Source organism: Linderina pennispora (assembly GCF_002104995.1).
Source record: "Linderina pennispora strain ATCC 12442 chromosome Unknown DL89scaffold_10, whole genome shotgun sequence".
Lineage (NCBI taxonomy): Eukaryota > Fungi > Kickxellomycota > Kickxellomycetes > Kickxellales > Kickxellaceae > Linderina > Linderina pennispora.
In genome coordinates this window covers 363,979-382,823 of record NW_024468258.1, presented here as the reverse complement: position 1 = coordinate 382,823, position 18,845 = coordinate 363,979, and the positions used below count along the sequence as shown (strand labels likewise).

The 18,845-nt window shown below is 40.5% G+C and overlaps 6 protein-coding genes across 6 annotated transcripts; 2 read left to right on the top strand and 4 right to left on the bottom strand.

Annotated features, from left to right (window-relative positions):
- Nucleotide 1: 1 nt before the first annotated feature.
- Nucleotides 2–1,948, bottom strand: DL89DRAFT_29329 (uncharacterized protein). Its single transcript, XM_040890376.1, has one exon. It carries the CDS (start codon nt 1,784–1,786, stop codon nt 122–124), a length of 1,665 nt encoding a protein of 554 aa, XP_040742074.1. The 5' UTR covers nt 1,787–1,948; the 3' UTR covers nt 2–121.
- A 6-nt stretch (nt 1,949–1,954) lies between these two features.
- DL89DRAFT_29091 (uncharacterized protein) lies at nt 1,955–3,629 on the bottom strand. The gene is made up of 2 exons (XM_040890145.1): nt 2,558–3,629; nt 1,955–2,500 (listed from the first exon to the last, which is right to left on the bottom strand). The coding sequence occupies exons 1-2, from the start codon at nt 3,389–3,391 to the stop codon at nt 2,000–2,002; spliced, it is 1,335 nt and encodes a 444-aa protein (XP_040742073.1). The 5' UTR covers nt 3,392–3,629; the 3' UTR covers nt 1,955–1,999.
- A 407-nt stretch (nt 3,630–4,036) lies between these two features.
- Nucleotides 4,037–4,779, bottom strand: DL89DRAFT_247944 (ubiquitin; the record flags this gene model as incomplete). The annotated part of the gene is made up of 1 exon (XM_040885139.1): nt 4,037–4,779. The coding sequence occupies one exon, from the start codon at nt 4,777–4,779 to the stop codon at nt 4,090–4,092; it is 690 nt and encodes a 229-aa protein (XP_040742072.1). The 3' UTR covers nt 4,037–4,089.
- A 7,601-nt stretch (nt 4,780–12,380) lies between these two features.
- Nucleotides 12,381–13,619, bottom strand: DL89DRAFT_258828 (uncharacterized protein; the record flags this gene model as incomplete). Its single annotated transcript, XM_040885637.1, has 1 exon — nt 12,381–13,619. The coding sequence occupies one exon, from the start codon at nt 13,617–13,619 to the stop codon at nt 12,381–12,383; it is 1,239 nt and encodes a 412-aa protein (XP_040742071.1).
- A 1,089-nt stretch (nt 13,620–14,708) lies between these two features.
- On the top strand, nt 14,709–15,284 carry DL89DRAFT_258827 (uncharacterized protein; the record flags this gene model as incomplete). Its single annotated transcript, XM_040885636.1, has 1 exon — nt 14,709–15,284. One exon carries the CDS (start codon nt 14,709–14,711, stop codon nt 15,282–15,284), a length of 576 nt encoding a protein of 191 aa, XP_040742070.1.
- Nucleotides 15,285–17,521: 2,237 nt separating this feature from the next.
- Nucleotides 17,522–17,932, top strand: DL89DRAFT_258825 (uncharacterized protein; the record flags this gene model as incomplete). The annotated part of the gene is made up of 1 exon (XM_040885635.1): nt 17,522–17,932. The coding sequence occupies one exon, from the start codon at nt 17,522–17,524 to the stop codon at nt 17,930–17,932; it is 411 nt and encodes a 136-aa protein (XP_040742069.1).
- Between the last annotated feature and the right edge of the window lie 913 nt (nt 17,933–18,845).

Here is an 18,845-nt window from a genome sequence, read left to right as displayed (position 1 = left end):
CTGCCTTTATACCCGACAGGCTTGCCCGCCATCACCCTTCGTCAAGTCGCTGCCGCCATATGTGCAACGAGTAATGGGCAAAGTATGGATTGGGATTAAGAGCTCTTTTTACTTTTGTTTTCTACTTTCTGAGGAAAGCGACCGCGGGCTTGCCGTGGCTGCGCGCAATCGCCTCCAGCGGGTCTGACCGCGGCACCCGGCGGCCACCGTGCTTCTCTTTGGAAAAGCGCTTGACCGACTTGGGCACCTCCTGCGTCAGGCTCTCCAACAGCGACATGCGGCTGGCAGGCGCCGACGCAACTACTCGGATACCCGACACGAACCGCTCGCCCTTGCGAGCCGGCTCAGGGGCACGCTTCTTGCTGCCATGCTTGCGCTTCTTGCGAGGTGCGTCGTCCGACAGGCGTGTGTGTTGGCCAGACTCCTTGGCAAAGTCGGCCAGCAGCGACGCGTCGAGCTTCTGGCCTGCCGCAGCGCGCTTGGGCGGTGCGCTGGCATCGGTGCGCTTGGGTTCGGTGGCAGTCAGGCGCAGCTGGGCCGGGATTTCGTGGGGCAGCACCAGTGCCGGCTTGTTCAGCGACTCCCGGACCGCCTCGATAGCCGTGGCGACAGTGTCGGTCACAGCAGCCGACGCTGCATGCTTGCGATGGCGCCGGCGGTGCTTCTTCTTGGGCTTCTGCTGGTCAGTCTCATCTTGGTCAGCCTCATCTTGCTGGTCAGCATCCTCCTGGGCCTCTTCTACCTTGGCTGCCAGCGGCTTCTTGGTAGAGACGACCTCTGGGGCGTCGTCGTCGTCGTCGTCGTCGCTTTCGTCATCGGCTGCAGCCAGAGGCTGCTTGGCTGGCGCCACGTCGGGTGCTTCGTCGTTGTCACTCTCAGCATCCGAATCAAATTTCTTGTGTGTGGCCTTTGGCACACTCTCGGTCGCATCGGGCGCATCCGAAAAGTGCGGGTCCTCAACATCGCTCAGGTCCGAGATGTCCTCATCGGCCTTGCTCTCCAGCTGCTTCAGCTTCTTCTCCGGGCTCTCTGGCGCCGTGTGGAAGCTGCCCTCGTCAACTGAATTGCCATCGGCTGACGCAGCTCTGTCCAGAACCGCAGCAGCTGCCGCCAGCTTGCTGGTGATGCCAGACAGGTCCGGATGCGGCGGTGGAAGTGCCGCTGCTGGCGCGTCTTGCATTTGGGGCGTGGCCAGATCCTCGTTCATTTCCACATCACCGTCGCCTGCAGAGTCCTCGTTAGCTGTCTGCTTCCGTGACTGGCGCGGAGCCCGGCGTGTGCGCGGGGACGACACCTGCACGGCTTCTGAAGCAGATGTGTCAGCTGACGGCTTGGCTGCGCTCTTCTTTGCCGGCGTGCGCGAGGTCGACCGGGTAGTCCGGCGTGTGGGCGTCGTCGGGGTGTCGTCGGATGCCTCAACCGATGTGTTGCTTGCTGTCCGCCGTGCCGATGCCCGTCGGCCGCGCCTGCTTGTCGGCGTCTCGTCGGCAGCTTCAGCATCGTCCGTGCTCTTCTTCGCTGCAGCGGATCGGGTGCTGCGCCGCGTGGGCGTGGTGGTCGCTGCCTCATCTGCATCATCAGACCGAAGCTTGGCGCGCTTCTGCAGCTGCTCCGTGGGCGATGCAAACTCGGCCGTGGTGTCCGACTCCATGCTGGCGCCTGACCGGTCGCGCGAGCGCAGCCGGTGCGAGATGGGTGATGCCCGGGATGATGCCGCCTCGCCTGTCTGCGCAGGCGGTGTCGCAGGTACAGCGCTCTCTGGTGCGGATCCTCGTGTGGTGACCATGCCTTTCTATGTCTGGAGCTGTTGGATTCAAATAACTGGTAATTGTGTCAATACTGAGGGGCTGAAGTGGGTTGTTGAGCGCAAGAGGCGGACAGACAGCCAACAGCGCCAGCAGAGATTTTTTCCAAATTCAAAAAATGCGTGGCCTTGATCACCTCCGCAATCACACCAAGAGATCAATGACTGGATTAAATGAAAAACGACAAAGTGTTGCTAAGAGATTTTCTGAGACAAAGTATACATGCTTTTGTCGCCCGGCTGTCGGCCGCGCCGGCGGTACTTTGCGCTGCCCTCGACGGCCTTCATGGCCACGCTCAGCCGGGCAACCAATGCCCTGACCTGGTCCACCGGGCCATCACCAGCGACGCGCCGCAGCGCCCGTGCTGTCTTGGTCCCGGCTGCAAGCCAGCTGGCAACAACTGCCAGCCCGCGCGGCGCCTTGCTAACGCGTGCTTGCTGGGGATGGTCCAAAACCCCACGCGCAATTTGCGACGCCTGGTGCCGACTGATCCACCCCCCACTTTGGCACAGGGTCCACCACAAGGCGCAAAAGATCGTCCAGACCGCCTGTGGGCTGCTCGTTGCCGACGCCGAGACAATCGCCTGCACTGCCGTGTCCACTACCTGCTGCCGCCAGCTCGTCGATGAACTGGTTGAGGAGCATGTCCCCGGCTGCTTGCGACCCAAACTCACCGAAAACTGCAAAGGCATCCGCTGCTGAGAATCGGGCTTCACACAGTAAATGTGCGACGTGCCCGACTGTTCGAGTACTGCCGACTCGGACAAGCCCTTGCTGGTGAGTGTTGTGGTGCGAGCAACGCCAGGGAACAGCTCCGTGGCTGCTGTGGTGGACTCAGAGGTGCTAGTGTTGGTGCTCGGAATCGACGACAGAGCAGTGCCCAGCGAGGGCGACTGCGACGACGATGTCGCGCTCATGGCGACTGTGGCTGAGGAGGGGGTACGTGAGATGATGCTGTTTGAGAGATCGGCGCTGGTAAGAGAAAAAGGGGCTTCGCCGGGCGACAGGCCAAGCTGGGCCAGCGGTTGGTTGAGCGGCGATGCTGCCATAGGCGTGGGCAGGCTGCTCCACATGCCCGGCGTTGCTGCTTGCGAGATGGCTGCTGCCGCCGCCGGAGTCGATGCTCCAGCAGCAACGGGTGCTGCACCGCCCAGAATCAGGCTCTGAAGCGACTGCAGCTGCTGCGCCAGCGAGTCAAGCTTGCTCGATAGCTCGAGGTTGCTCGTCTCGGCCTTTGTCAGCCGCTGCTCGAGCTCGGCGTTCTTGGCCTGCAGCTCGGCGTTCTCGTTCTCGAGCGACTCGACATGCTGGCGCTTCTTCTCGCGAGACAGCTGTGCCGCCGCACGGTTGCGCAGAACACGGGCCCGCTTACGGGCTTCCTGCATTGCCGGGTCCTGCGGCGTCTTGCCTGAGGGCCGGCCAGGCCGAGGCGGCGGCAGGTCGTTGAGGTCGATCTCGGCCCCTGATGTGAGCACGACCATCGAGTGCTTGCGCTTGCCCGCGCTGCTCTTACCAACGCCAACAGCACCACTGCCAATGCCGGAGCCCTCGCCTGCCTTGTTTGGGGAAACACAGGTGTTAGACATTTTGAGTGAAAGCCGGTGGTGGGGTGTGGAAGCGGTGGTGTTGCGTGGTGGGTTGTGCTAAAGGGTCACGACAAAATTGCAAAGGAAAATAAGAGTGTGGAAATAGGGGATAAGGGAGGAGAAAGTGTTGGCTGCAGCGGCTAGTTGCTCATCAAGTGTTGGGAATGCGTGCGCTTTGTGGTTGGCTGGGCTGTAGGAGGCGGGAATCGCGCAATTTATTTATGCAAAAATGCCCAGCTGCCCGCCACGGCTGCTCTTGGCAAAGCACGATCGTGTCAACAACCTCCAGCAACATGTATTTTTTTTTGCGGGCACACAACATCGTCCCTGTCCACACAGAGCGGCCCACATCCCTCGGCGCCTATTTTTGGGCAGTACATGTCCACAACATCAGACCACGGCACTACGAGCGTTTGGTGCGGATCACCTCAGACCGCAGCAGCAATTTCGAACCGTCGCTGTCGACATCGCCTGCACATTTATCGATTGATCAAGGCTCTGTCAGAGCGGACAGAAAATCACATTCGCAGCACAGTGATAGTAGTAGAATTTATTGCGAGGATCACAAGCTGGGGAGGCTGCATTCGCAGTCTTCACAGTTCCAGGGCATTCTCAGACATTGTGAAACACCTCCAGAAAGCCCATGCTGCCTAAAAGCGCGCTGGCCATTGGGAGGTGAAGTAGCACTACGCCCGGGCTTAGTTGCCGCCGCGCAGGCGGAGCACCAGGTGCAGAGTCGACTCCTTCTGGATGTTGTAGTCCGAGAGGGTGCGGCCGTCCTCGAGCTGCTTGCCGGCGAAGATGAGGCGCTGCTGGTCAGGCGGGATGCCCTCCTTGTCCTGAATCTTCTGCTTGACGTTGTCGATGGTGTCCGACGACTCCACCTCGAGGGTGATAGTCTTGCCGGTGAGGGTCTTCACGAAAATCTGCATACCACCGCGCAGGCGAAGCACCAAGTGCAGAGTCGACTCCTTCTGGATGTTGTAGTCCGAGAGGGTGCGGCCGTCCTCGAGCTGCTTGCCGGCGAAGATGAGGCGCTGCTGGTCAGGCGGGATGCCCTCCTTGTCCTGAATCTTCTGCTTGACGTTGTCGATGGTGTCCGACGACTCCACCTCGAGGGTGATGGTCTTGCCGGTGAGGGTCTTCACGAAAATCTGCATACCACCGCGCAGGCGAAGCACCAAGTGCAGAGTCGACTCCTTCTGGATGTTGTAGTCCGAGAGGGTGCGGCCGTCCTCGAGCTGCTTGCCGGCGAAGATGAGGCGCTGCTGGTCAGGCGGGATGCCCTCCTTGTCCTGAATCTTCTGCTTGACGTTGTCGATGGTGTCCGACGACTCCACCTCGAGGGTGATAGTCTTGCCGGTGAGGGTCTTCACAAAAATCTGCATGGTACAGAGCAAGCGAGAAAAGAGCTACTGGGGTGTTGGTGTGGTTTAAAGGTGATATTCTTGGGAGAAAAATAAAGCGGTAGAGATGAAGAAAGGCGGCGCAGCGGCTTAGGCGGAAAGGCACTTTATAAATGATTCCGGCATGGTCATGTGGCCCAGTGCTGACGCGTATAGTGTGGAAATAGCGGTGTCCGCAGTTGCATTCTTCGCAAATGTACATCACATGCATGCAATTCCATTTGCTGGCCGGTCGTGATGAGAAATCGAGACCCCGCTTTCCACTATATGCGCCCCATCCGCAGTTGACTAGGCAACCTTTCTAGACTCGGAAGTGATGGCAGGCCTTCAAGACTCCTCTGTCAGTATTTGAGGCGTTTTACCTTGCGGAAGCAGCCGCTCCAGTATATAAAATGTTATGTGCGGACGTGACAGCTATTTACTTTGACTTCTGCCGAAATACTGCTTAGTGCCATGTACTGAAGTTTGTCCCTGGTGCATCTGTATTCATGTGGTTCAAAATAGAACACTGTTCTTTCTTGGTGCTTACTAGAAAAGGTATGTGCAAAATGGTCATATGCTGGGCAGCAAAATTGAGTCACAAAAAGATATTCAACTTTATGTTACTATATCTTGATCATCAGATGTGCTAAATATTTGTACTCAGCTTATATTCAATAGGGCTTATTATGCTTATTGAATATGTAGGGATTTTGAAAGTTATATTTAATACTGAAGAAAAGAGAGAAAAGGGAATAGACAAGTTGTGCAGGGGAGTTTTCAATATAGCTATCTATGCAACTTATTAGGGGTTAGACTCTACCTCTATATAGTAGGCTATAGTAGAGCTCTTATTGGAGCCTAGATTGCTATCACCTAATTTCACTAATATGCCAATATCAGGGATAGCTATAGGAGGCCATTCACAAATATAAAAGTTTAAAGTAACTAAATATCTATTATCAGAATAACTAATTAACAAATAAGAAATCAATTACAAGCAATAGATAAATATTTTAAAATACAGAATGTTTACTAGTGGCCAAAAAGATTCTAGCAACTAGATTAAGGAGGTTATTCAGAGCTAGTTATCTGCACAACAACTATTTATACATGTTGAAATTATTAGCAATTTCAGTGAAATAAAAATTTCACCCAAACTACTATCGGTATCTTGGAAAAGTTTCAGTGAACATAATTTCAACCAGAAAGAAAAACTTTGCATAGTAGGGGTTAATTATCATTGGGCAACAAAAGTCAATATCTCAATAGATGTGGCTAAGCAACCATAAGGAAATTATGTTCACTGAAACTTTTCTAAGATGCCGATGGCGGTTTGGGTGAAATGGCAAAAAATATTTGTATTTTTAAAATCAATTATATACACAAAAACATTCTGGACACAATAACTAATAATAACTATGAAAAAAATAATTAGTAGTAAAAAATAGTTTTGAAAACGATTATACAAATAACTATCTAACAAAATTGTAATTTACTAATATTTACAAGTCCAGGAATGACCCCCTTCCAAAGTGAACTGAGAGTGTTGCTAACAAGAGTGTTGTCAGAAAGAAGAAATATGCCTGATGTTGCTGATACTAGGTATACTGCTAGAGGTATAGAGCAACTTGGATTTGAGCATTATTCTGAAATATTTGTTGACTCATTCATTGTTGAGGTTGTTGTTGAGAAATGCAGTGAATCAGATATAAAGGTAAAGCAGAAGTCAGCTAGTGTTAGATTGCATAAAGTATTTGGAGAAGGTTTTGGTTATAAGTATGTTAGAAGCAAGATTAGTGAACAATATGGACCAGTTGCTATTTACAAAGTATCTACCCCAAACATTGCAATAGCTAGTTCTTTGTTAACAGTGAAGTTTGCTACTATGGCTGATCACAAAATATATCTACAGAATTATGACATCACAATGGATTGTATAAATATCTCATCTAGAAATATTATCTATAAATACCTTTTAGAAAGAGGAGTTGAAAAGAAAGATGTTGTAGATGATTTACGCAAGTCTGGCTCTAACTGTATTAGCTGGTTTACAAAGAAAGGAGATGTTAAAGTTAAGAATAAAATTTACAACAAGTTTATTCAGCTTCTTGAGAGTGGTGAAGTTCGTAATCCTCTTAGTTCAAAACTTTCAGAATTTGTTATGCCAACTTTGCACAACTTTGGAGAAACATTGTATGCTTGTAGAAACTCTGGTTTGACTAGGATAGAACTAACTGTACATTCTTCTCAGATGCAAACTGTTGAATGGAACAGTAACTTGCTTCTTAACACAGTTCAGTTCATGAATGGATGCAGAACATTTGCAACTTCTTATGAAAAGCAGTGGATGGCACTTGTTGATAAGGTTAGTAGTTGTTATACAGTTTGTATTTATGTGAGACAACAGCATACTCTAGCATATTGTCATTGGTTTAACTCAATCACATCAAAAAAGCAAGGGATTATTAAGAAACTAAACAAGAATGATGATCCAATGGTAGTTGTTGCTAATCTTTCATTCAACAATAGACCTACACTTTATCAAATATATGACTCAATTGAGAGTGGTCTTGAAACAGAAAAAGTTCTTAGAAGAGTTGATGAGAATATAACTATTGTTCCAAGTCAGAGAAACTCCTTCTGGTCAACTTATCCTACAACTAAGCAGTATCATACTTTTGAAGAGATGGGATTAGTTAACTACAAAGGAATGCATATTGGTTGGATAGATAGCAAACAAGCAAAGAGCAAAATATGTCTATCAGAAATGTCAGAGGTTGAATATTCTGTAGATGAGGAAAACATCAATGCACTAACAACAGCAATAGACAATATCACACTAGATGAAACTAGACATATATTTATCAAAGAGAATACAGATCTGAAGCCTTCATTGTATAGAGTTGCTTACAATGTTCTTCAGTTAGGTGATGAATTTACAGTTACTTATTATGCACTCCATACTTTCAGAGGACATTCCTACTTCTATATTGATATTCATATTAAAGGGAGAGATAAACAGCCAACTCTTATCAGGACACCAGCAGATAGTTCAATTGGAAAAGCAATTTCTCAACAGTTAGGAGAAACAAAGCTACAAAGCTACTTAAGAGTTATAAGTGTGGGATATAGAACAATCACAGTTGAATAGCAGCCATTTTAAAACATAGAATAAGCAACCATTCTCTCCATATCTCTATGGAAAGTTAGACATACATCATATACATGTTCAACCCTTACTTCACAATCAGTAGCAATATGTTGGATCCAATTACGCACTTATGTTGCTAGGTCATCACTCATATCAAAGTCATGAATAAGTAGCAGAGTAAGCATATCTCTTTCTTCCTCACACATCTCAACTAAATGTTGCTTGAAGAAGTTCTGGAATGATCCCATTTTCTAAAATTGATAAAAGTTGAAATTTTAATTTATGACTACCTCACACTAATGGACAATCAATTACAAGAATTAAGAGAGAAGGAGTGGAATGTGCTCTACACAACAAAGTGGAGATTTCTTGATGAAGACTGGTTAGTGCATAAACAGCAGAAGTATTATAGGAGTGAAGCTCATGAAGTAAAAGAAATAAAGCTTATTAAAGATACACTTGTTAAGCAACTTGGAATGATTCCTGTGTTCTTCTTCCTAAATGTGCTATTTGGTGGAAAGCAGTATCCATGTCCATACAGAAATGCTGAGAAAGGACTCTTAATTTTGTACCAGTTAGTTGCTGGGCTATCAATCAATGAGATGGAGAGGTTTATTCCTAAGAGCAGCTACCAAGTTATTCATAACATGTTCTATCTCTCAGAGTTAAGTGAGTTGAATAAGAAGCTTTCACACTACTTGCACACAATGTTCTCTACTCCAGAACTAAGAGTGATCTCAGCAAAGATTCAGAATCCAACAAACTTTAAGCATATTACTCTTATGATAGGAGGTCATTCACAAATAAGAAAGTTTAAAGAAACTTAATATCTTATATCAGAATAACCAAGTATTAATAACAAATCAATTACTAGCAGTTAAAAAATAATTTAAAAATCAGAATATTTAGTGATGGCCAAAAAGATTTTAACAACTAGATTAACTAATAAACAAAAATATAAGAACAGACGCTTCTCCGAAACCCCCTTCGGCATCCTGAAAAATTTCAGTTGATTTCTTGTGACTCAGCCTGTATCTCAGTAGAAGCATATTAATTGTGTAGCAACTGAAATTTTTCAGGATGCTGAAGGGGGTTTTGGAGAAGCTCAAAAAAAACAAAAGAACAAAAAGTTTTATAAGTTCTAATTATTTTTTACTTAGTTTAGTGATTGTGAATGACCTCCTAGTGATTGTGAATAACCTCCAAATACTGCCATTTTAAAACATCATGTTCTAGTCATCAAGTCATTATCATCCTATTTATAACTATTTTTCTAATACTAAGCAATCATATATATCATCAATTTTAGAAAGAATCAAATTATGCCATTTTAAAAAATCATAATAAATTCATCAAGTTGTTAGAATCCCATCTGTAATTAATAGATATGCACCAAGCAATCATATATGTCATCAATTTTAGAAAGCATCAAACTGTGCTATTTTAAAACATCAAATATACAAGTCACATAAGAATATGCTTAATACAGTAAATGTTCTTAGAAGAGTTGATGATAATATATCTATTGTTCTAAATCTGAGAAATTACTTCTGGTCTATATATCCTATATCTAAGCAATATCACACTTTTGACAAGATGTGATTAGTTTACTATTAAGAGATGCATATTAGTTAGATAGACAGAATATACTCAAATAAGCAAATAATATGATTTGTCTATAAGAAATGTCTGAGGTGTAGTTTCTATAGGTGAACAAAAGATCAATGCACTAACAACAGTGATTGAAGATGCCATACTAGATGAAATAAGGGCAATATTTATATAAGAATCTAGATCTTAAGCCTTTAGTAAAGAGTTGCTCATATTGTTCTCTATTTCAGTAATGGTTTTGTAGTTACATAATGGAGATCAGTCAGAAATAGTTAGCTATTTAATAATTATTAATATTTTTATTGTTTTCTTGGTCAGATGCCAAATATGGTGCTTCTACGAAACCCCCTTCGGCATCCTGAAAAATTTCAGTTGATACACAATTAATATGCTTCTACTGAGATAGAGGCTGCGTCCCGAGAAATCAACTGAAATTTTTCAGGATGCCGAAGGGGGTTTCGTAGAAGCACCATATTTGGCATCTTTGTTTATTTGTTAATTTAGTTGCTAGAATCTTTTTGGCCATTGCTAAACATTCTGTATTTTAAAATATTTATCTACTGCTAGTAATTGATTTATTATTTATTAATTGGTTATTCTGATAATAGATATTTAGTTTCTTTAAACTTTTATATTTATGAATGGCCTCCAATATGCACTCTGTATATTCAGAGGACATTCCTACTACTATTTAGATATTCATATTAATAGGAGAGATATACAGCTAACTCATATTTAGATACCAGATGATAGTTCTTTTGGAAAAGCAATTACTCTATAGAAAGGAATAATACACTAACAAATATATCTAAGAGTTGTAAGTGAGGGCTACAGAATGGTCACAGTTATATAACTACCATTTTAAAACATATTATATACTACCATCCACTCCTTATATCTATGGGAATTTTGACACACTTCATATATATGTTCAACCTTTATCTCATAAAAAGTTCCACTAAGTTGGATCCAATTATGCACTTGGAATGCTAAGCCAGCACTCATGTTAAAGTCATGGATAAGCACTAAAGTTAGCATATCTCTTTCTTCAGTACTCAGATCAGCTATATGTTTCTTAAGGAAGTTATAGAATGATGGCATTTTCTAAAATTGATAATGAACCAGAGTTATGTATCTTATCTTACTACCCATGAATAATCAATTATAAGAATTACAAGAGAAGGAGTAGAATGTGCATTAGATAATAAAGTTTTAAAAGTTCTAACTATCTTTTACTAAATTTAGCAGTTGTGAATACCCTCCATATTGAACAATATTGATAAGAACTATCTATTTTAAAATCAAGTAGCTAGCATCATATCTGTTGTTACCCCATATCTACAAAGCAGTCATAGTTGTCATCAATTTTAGATTGTAGAAATCTACTTTGTAGTTCAACCATTGATGCTTCAAACTCAACCTTTTGAGGTAAAGTATATGTTGGTTCCATTTGTGTTGATCTTTCATTGTGTGATTCAGGATAGTCAAAGTTTGTCATAACCCAGAGAGTATGATGATGTTCTACTTGCACATCACTATTTGCTAGTATTTTCTTCATATTATATAATACACAGCACAGTTTCATTTGCACATTGTAAACATTCTTATTCTTTACTCGAACAATCTCCTTATTTGACAACCTTTTGAATGTTGTTCCTAGTTCTCCAAATGTGTTTTCTACCATAGAACGGAATGATCCAAGATGGGAATTATACTCTACTTCTGCTTCTAGTAAGTTTACCCCTCTCTGCTTTCTAATTGGTAAACAAAAGTTATGCATTCCAAAGTCCTCCTGCTCTTCTTCTTCTGTCATCTCTTGAAGAACACTCTGTGGATAGCCACCATCAAGCACAATACAATCTATAGGGGATATCCTCTTTAATAATCCCATGTTTTTAATCATTCTTGAATCTGGATTATCTCTACAGTCTTCTGTTGGTGAAACAAGTAGAACCATTCCATTTATATCAATGCAAACTTGTGTACGATATCCTGATTTCTTCAACTTAAAGGAATAAAGTCCTGGTTTGTATGCACCATTGTGTAGAGCTCTTGAGTCATGGCCATCTAACATTAGTGTTACATGTTTAAACCCATGAGGATTCTGCATCTTTGCTGCAAGTAGTCGTAGCTCTGGAGTAGAAAACATTGTTTGCAGATAGAATATTAGCTTATTCAAATCTTGCATTTCAGAAATGTAGAACATATTATGAATAACTTGATAGCTGCTTCTTGGAAGGAATCTTTCCATTTCATTGATTGACAATCCTTCTACAAGTTGGTATAAGATAAGCAATCCTTTTTCTATACTTCTGTAAGGACATGGATAATGAGTGCAGCCAAACAAAACATTCAGAAAGAAGAAAACAGGAATCATCCCTAGATGTTTAAGAAGTGTATCTTTTATAAGTTTGATTTCTCTTACTTCACGAACTTCACTTCTGTGATATTTTGTATGCTTAAGAACTACCCAGTCATCATTCAGAAATTTCCACTTATTTGTGTAGAGCTTATGATATTCCTTTTCTCTGAGTTCTTGTAATTGATGATTCATCTGTGCAATGTACTAATAAATTTAAAAGTTGTCATTTATTATAATGGGCCCATTCTATAAGTTCTTCAACACTCAACTTTCTGAGCTAGATGAGGAAGAGAGAGAAAAGCTAGTCCAACTACTTAGCAGAAATTTCAATATGAGCAGAAAATTAACAGTGTATATCAGAGCATGGATTAAGAATGTTTCAGAAGATAGGGGTGTTAGTATTAAGTATGTGTTTGATGTATGCAACTACAGTTGTGCAGATATGGAAGTAATGGTTGCCAACTGCCCATTTTAAAACTAGATCCTCTCAGTAAGGATAATACGATTTTGAATTCTAGTTACTTTAAGCACCACTTCTTGATTTGGTTGGCCAATAACAGAAGCAATACATTCACCAAATAGACTACTTGCCAGTACTTTGATAAGTGTATGAGTGCTACTAACTATTTCATTGTGAATCATAGAAATATCTAGATAGTAGAAAGGTAATCCTCTAAAAGTATATAGGAAGTAATAACTAACTAAGAACTCATCACCAACATGAAGTATGTTGTAAGCAACTTTATATCTAGCTGGCTTGAGATCAGTATTTTCTCTTAAATATGTAGGTTCTAGATCATCAAGTTCAATATTGCTAATATCTGCAAGAAGGTCATCTATTCCTAAACCATCAGTATTATCACTAACAATTGAGAGAGTTGAAAGCCTAACTTTCTCTCTTGCTTGCTGAGCTGCTAACAAATCAATATGTATTCCACGATAGTTAATAAGTCCCATTTCAGCAAATGTATGTTGTTGTCTTTCTCTTGAAGCAACTGGCCAGAAGGAGTTTCTCTGACTAGGAACAATAGTGATGTTTGTACTATCTCTTCTTAGAACAACTTCAGATTCAAGAGGACCACTACTAGTAGCATATGTAAGAAGAACAGTTGGGTGTCCATTGAATGTAAGATTAGAAACAACAGTCATCATATCCTCATTCTTTTTCAACTTTTTAGCTATTCCTTGTTTCTTCTTAGTTGTTTTATTGAACCAATGGCAGTAACCAAGAGAATGTTCTTTATGGAAGTAAATACACAACATATGTTTGTTATGAATCTGATCAACTAGTGCCATCCATTGCTTTTCATAAGATGTTGCAAATGTCCTGCAGTTATGAAGAAACTCAAGAGTATTAACAATTAAGTTTGTGTTCCATTCTACTTCCTTCAACTCAGGAGAGTGAACAGTAAGCTCAAGTCTCATTAATCCTTCATTCCTACAAGCAACAAGTGTTTCACCAAACTGTTGAGAAGTTGGCATCACTAGCTCTGATAGCTTAGAAGTAAGTTGATTGCGAACTTCACCACTTTCTAAGAGTTGAACAAATTTATTATACAACTTGTTCCTTATTCTTATCTCATCTTCTTCAGTAAACCAGCTAATACAGTTTGCTCCAACTTTATTTTCATCATCAAGAATATCTTTGCTACTAATTCCATTATCAAGTAGAAATTCCTTAACAATAGCTCTAGAAGAAATATTTAGACAATCCATTGTAATATCATAGTTTTGAAGAAATACATGTTCTTGATGCATCCTAAGAAAGATATCAGTTAGTGCAGGATCAGCTATTGCAACATTTGGAGCAGATACTTTATACACAGAGACATTACCATTTGTCACACTTGTGCTGCATCTTATGTATTTAAAACTATAACCATCACCAAATACTCTATGCAATCTATCAAAAGGAGTAATATTGTGAAGTTGATCCATTAGAGTATATGAGTCAGGAATCTCAACAACACATGAATCCATAAAGATATCAGATTGCTGAACAAATCCTTGCTGTTCAATGCCATTACTAGTATGGAGGTCATTCAGAGATAGTTATCTGCACAGCAATTATTTGTGCATATTGAAACTATTGGCAATTTCAGTGAAATAAAAATTTCACCCAAACCGCCATCGGCATCTTGGAAAAGTTTCAGTGAACATAATTTCAACCAGAAAGAAAAACTTTGCATATTTGGGGTTAATTATCATTGGGCAATAAAAGTCAATATCTCAATAGATGTGGCTAAGCAACCACAAGGAAATTATGTTCACTGAAACTTTTCCAAGATGCCGATGGCAGTTTGGGTGAAATGGCAAAAAAAATATTTGTATTTTTAAAATCAATTATAAGCACAGAAACATTCTGGACACAATAATTAATATTAACCATGATAAAAATAGTTAGTAGCAAAAAACTGTTCTGAAAACGATTAATCAAATATCTAACTAAGTAAATTGCAAATATCTAAAATTTACAAGTCCAGGAATGACCCCCTATATCTTGCATAAGATATATCAGGCATATTATCTCTATTCTTCAACTCAAGTCCCAAAAGGGAGTTAAGATGTACTCTTAAGGAGGCCATTCACAAATAAGAAAGTTTAAAGAAACTTAATGGAGGTCATTCACAATCACTAAACTAAGTAAAAAATAATTAGAAGTTGTAAAACTTTTTGTTCTTCTGTTTTTTTTTGAACTTCTCCGAAACCCCCTTGGCATCCTGAAAAATTTCAGTTGATTTCTTGTGACCCAGCCTGTATCTCAGTAGAAGCATATTAATTGTGTATCAACTGAAATTTTTCAGGATGACGAAGGGGGTTTCGGAGAAGTTCAAAAAAAACAAAAGAACAAAAAGTTTTACAACTTCAAATTATTTTTTACTTAGTTTAGTGATTGTGAATGACCTCCAGAATATAACTATTGTTCCAAGTAAGAGAAACTCCTTCTGGTCAACTTATCCTACAACTAAGCAGTATCATACTTTTGAAGAGATGGGATTAGTTAACTACAAAGGAATGCATATTGGTTGGATAGATAGCAAGCAAGCAAAGAGCAAAATATGTCTATCAGAAATGTCAGAGGTTGAATATTCTGCAGATGAGCAAAATATCAATCCACTAATAACTGCAATTGAAGGCATCACACTAGATGAAACTAGACATATATTTATCAAAAAGAATACAGATCTGAAACCATCATTGTATAGAGTTGCTTACAATGTTCTTCAGTTAGGTAATGAATTTACAGTTACACATTATGCACTCTATACTTTCAGAGGACATTCATACTTCTATGTTGATATTCATATTAAAGGGAGAGATAAACAGCCAACTCTTATCAGGACACCAGCTGACAGTTCTATTGGAAAAGCAATTTCTTAACAGTTAGGAGAAAGAAAGCAACAAACATATCTGAGAGTTATAAGTGTGGGATATAGAACAATCACAGTTGAATAGCAGCCATTTTAAAACATAACATAAGCAACCATTCTCTCCATATCTCTATGGAAAGTTTGACAAACATCATACACATGTTCAACCCTTACCTCATAATCAGTAGCAATATGTTGGATCCAATTACGCACTTGTATTGCTAGGTCATCACTCATATCAAAGTCATGAATAAGTAGCAGAGTAAGCATATCTCTTTCTTCCTCACACATCTCAGCTAAATGTTGCTTGAAGAAGTTCTGGAATGATCCCATTTTCTAAAATTGATAAAAGTTGAAATTTTTATTTATGACTACCTCACACAGATGGACAATCAATTACAAGAATTAAGAGAGAAGGAGTGGAATGTGCTCTACACAACAAAGTGGAGATTTCTTGATGAAGATTGGTTAGTACATAAACAACAGAAGTACTATAGGAGTGAAGCTCATGAAGTGAAAGAAATAAAGCTCATCAAAGATACACTTGTGAAGCAACTTGGAATGATCCCTGTGTTCTTCTTCCTAAATGTTCTATTTGGTGGAAAGCAGTATCCATGCCCTTATAGAAATGTTGAGAAAGGACTCTTAATTTTGTACCAGTTAGTTGCTGGGCTATCAATCAATGAGATGGAGAGGTTTATTCCTAAGAGTAGCTACCAAGTGATTCATAATATGTTCTATATCTCAGAGTTAAGTGAGTTGAATAAGAAGCTTTCACACTACTTGCACACAATGTTCTCCACTCCAGAACTAAGAGTGATCTCAGCAAAGATTCAGAATCCTAAAGGGTTTAAGCATATTACTCTTATGTTAGATGGATATGACTCACGAGCACTACATAATGGTGCTTACAAACCAAATCATTATTCCTTCAAGTTGAAGAAGTCAGGATATAGAACACAAGTTTGCATTGATTTGAATGGAATGGTTGTCCTTGTTTCACCAACTGAGGAATGTAGAAACCACCCAGACTCTAAGATGATTAAGAACATGTCACTATTGAAATATATCTCTCCAGTAGATTGTGTTGTGTTAGATGGTGGCTATCCTCAAAGTATTCTGGAGGAGTTAACAGAAGCAGAAGAGAATGAGAATTTTGGAATGCATAACTTTTGCTTACCAGTTAGAAAGCCAAGAGGAACCAACTTAAGTGAAGCAGAGTTAGAATATAATAGCAAACTTGGGTCATTTAGATCAATGGTTGAGAGCACATTTGGAGAACTAGGTAACACATTTAAGAGACTTTCAAATAGAGAAGTTGTGAGAATTAGAAATACAACTGTGTACAATGTGCAGTTTAAACTCTGTTGCTTACTCTACAATATGAAGAAGATCCTAGCAGCTAGTAAAGTTCCTGTTGAACATCACCACACACTTTGGGTTCTATCTAACTTTGACTACCCAAGCAACAACCAGGAGAGATCAACACATGCTGAAGTTGGAAGTAGTTTACCACAAAAAGTAGAGTTAGAAGCTTCAATGAGTGAACTACAAGATAGGCTGATTCAAGCTAAAATTGATGAGTCAATGAACTTTTATGTTGATATGTCATATGTAACTTTTAAAATAGGAATTTTTTACAAACTTTACTCAATGATAGAAATATCTTCAATAAGGGGGTTATGCAGAGATACTTATCTGCCCATTAACTATTTATGCATGCTGGAACTATTGGCAATTTCAGTGAAATAAAAATTTCACCCAAACCGCCATCAGCATCTTAGAAAAGTTTCAGTGGAGATCAGTCAGAAATGGTTAGCTATTTAATAATTATTAATATTTTTATTGTTTTCTTGTTCAGATGCCAAATATGGTGCTTCTACGAAACCCCCTTCGGCATCCTGAAAAATTTCAGTTGATACACAATTAATATGCTTCTACTGAGATACAGGCTGCATCCCGAGAAATCAACTGAAATTTTTCAGGATGCCGAAGGGGGTTTCGTAGAAGCACCATATTTGGCATCTTTGTTTGTTTGTTAATCTAGTTGCTAGAATCTTTTTGGCCATTGCTAAACATTCTGTTTTTTAAAATATTTATCTACTGTTAGTAATTGATTTCTTATTTGTTAATTGGTTATTCTGTTAACAGATATTTAGTTTCTTTAAACTTTTATATTTATGAATGGCCTCCTTAAGAGTACATCTTAACTCCCTTTTGGGACTTGAGTTGAAGAATAGAGATAATATGCCTGATATATCTGATGCAAGATATACTAGTAATGGCATTGAACAGCAAGGATTTATTCAGCATTCTGATATCTTTATGGATTCATGTGTTGTTGAGATACCTGAATCATATGCTCTTATAGATCAGATTAACAATATTACTCCTTTTGATAGATTGCATAGAGTTTTTGGTGATGGATACAGATTTAAGTATATGAAGTGCATGGTAAGTGTGAGAAATGGTAAAGTCTCTGTTTACAAAGTATCTGCTCCAAATGTTGCAATAGCTGATCCTGCACTAACTGATATCTTTCTTAGGATGCATCAGGAACATGTATTTCTTCTAAACTATGATATTACAATGGATTGTCTAAACATATCTTCTAGGGCTGTGATTAAGGAATTTCTTCTTGATAACTGGAATCAGTAGCAATGATATTCTTGATGATGAAGATAAAGTTGGAGCAAACTGTATTAGCTGGTTTACTGATGAAGATGAAATAAGAATTAGGAACAAGTTGTACAATAAATTTGTTCAACTTCTAGAAAGTGGTGAGGTTCGCAATCAACTTACTTCTAAGCTATCAGAGCTAGTAATGCCAACTTCTCAGCAATTTGGTGAAACACTTGTTGCTTGTAGGAATGAAGGATTAATGAGGCTTGAGCTTACTGTTCACTCTCCTGAGTTGAAAGAAGTAGAATGGAACACAAACTTAATTGCTAGTACACTGGAGTTTCTTAGTGATTGTAGGACATTTGCAACATCTTATGAAAAGCAATGGATGGCACTAGTTGATCAGATTCATAACAAACATACATTGTGTATTTACTTTCATAAAGAACATGCTCTTGCTTACTGCCATTGGTTCAATAGGATAACTAAGAAGAAACAAGGAATAGCTAAAAAGTTGAAAGAGAATGAAGATATGATGACTGTTGTTTCTAATCTTACATTTAATGGGACACCCAACTCTTCTTCTTACATATGCTACCAGTAGTGGTCCTCTTGAATCTGAAGTTGTTCTGAGAAGAGATATCACAAACATCACTATTGTTCCTAGTCAGAAAAATTCTTTCTGGCCTGTTGTTTCAAGAGAAAGGCAACAACACACATTTGCTGAAATGGGACTTGTTAACTATCGTGGAATGCATATTGATTGGTTAACAGCTCAGCAAGCAAGAGAGAAAGTTTGTCTCTCAACTCTCTCAAGTATTAGTGAGGATACCGATGACCTAGGAATAGATAATCTTATTGCTGATATTAGCAACATTGAACTTGATGATCTAGAACCCACATATATAAGAGAAAATACTGATCTTAGGCCAGCTAGATATAAAGTTGC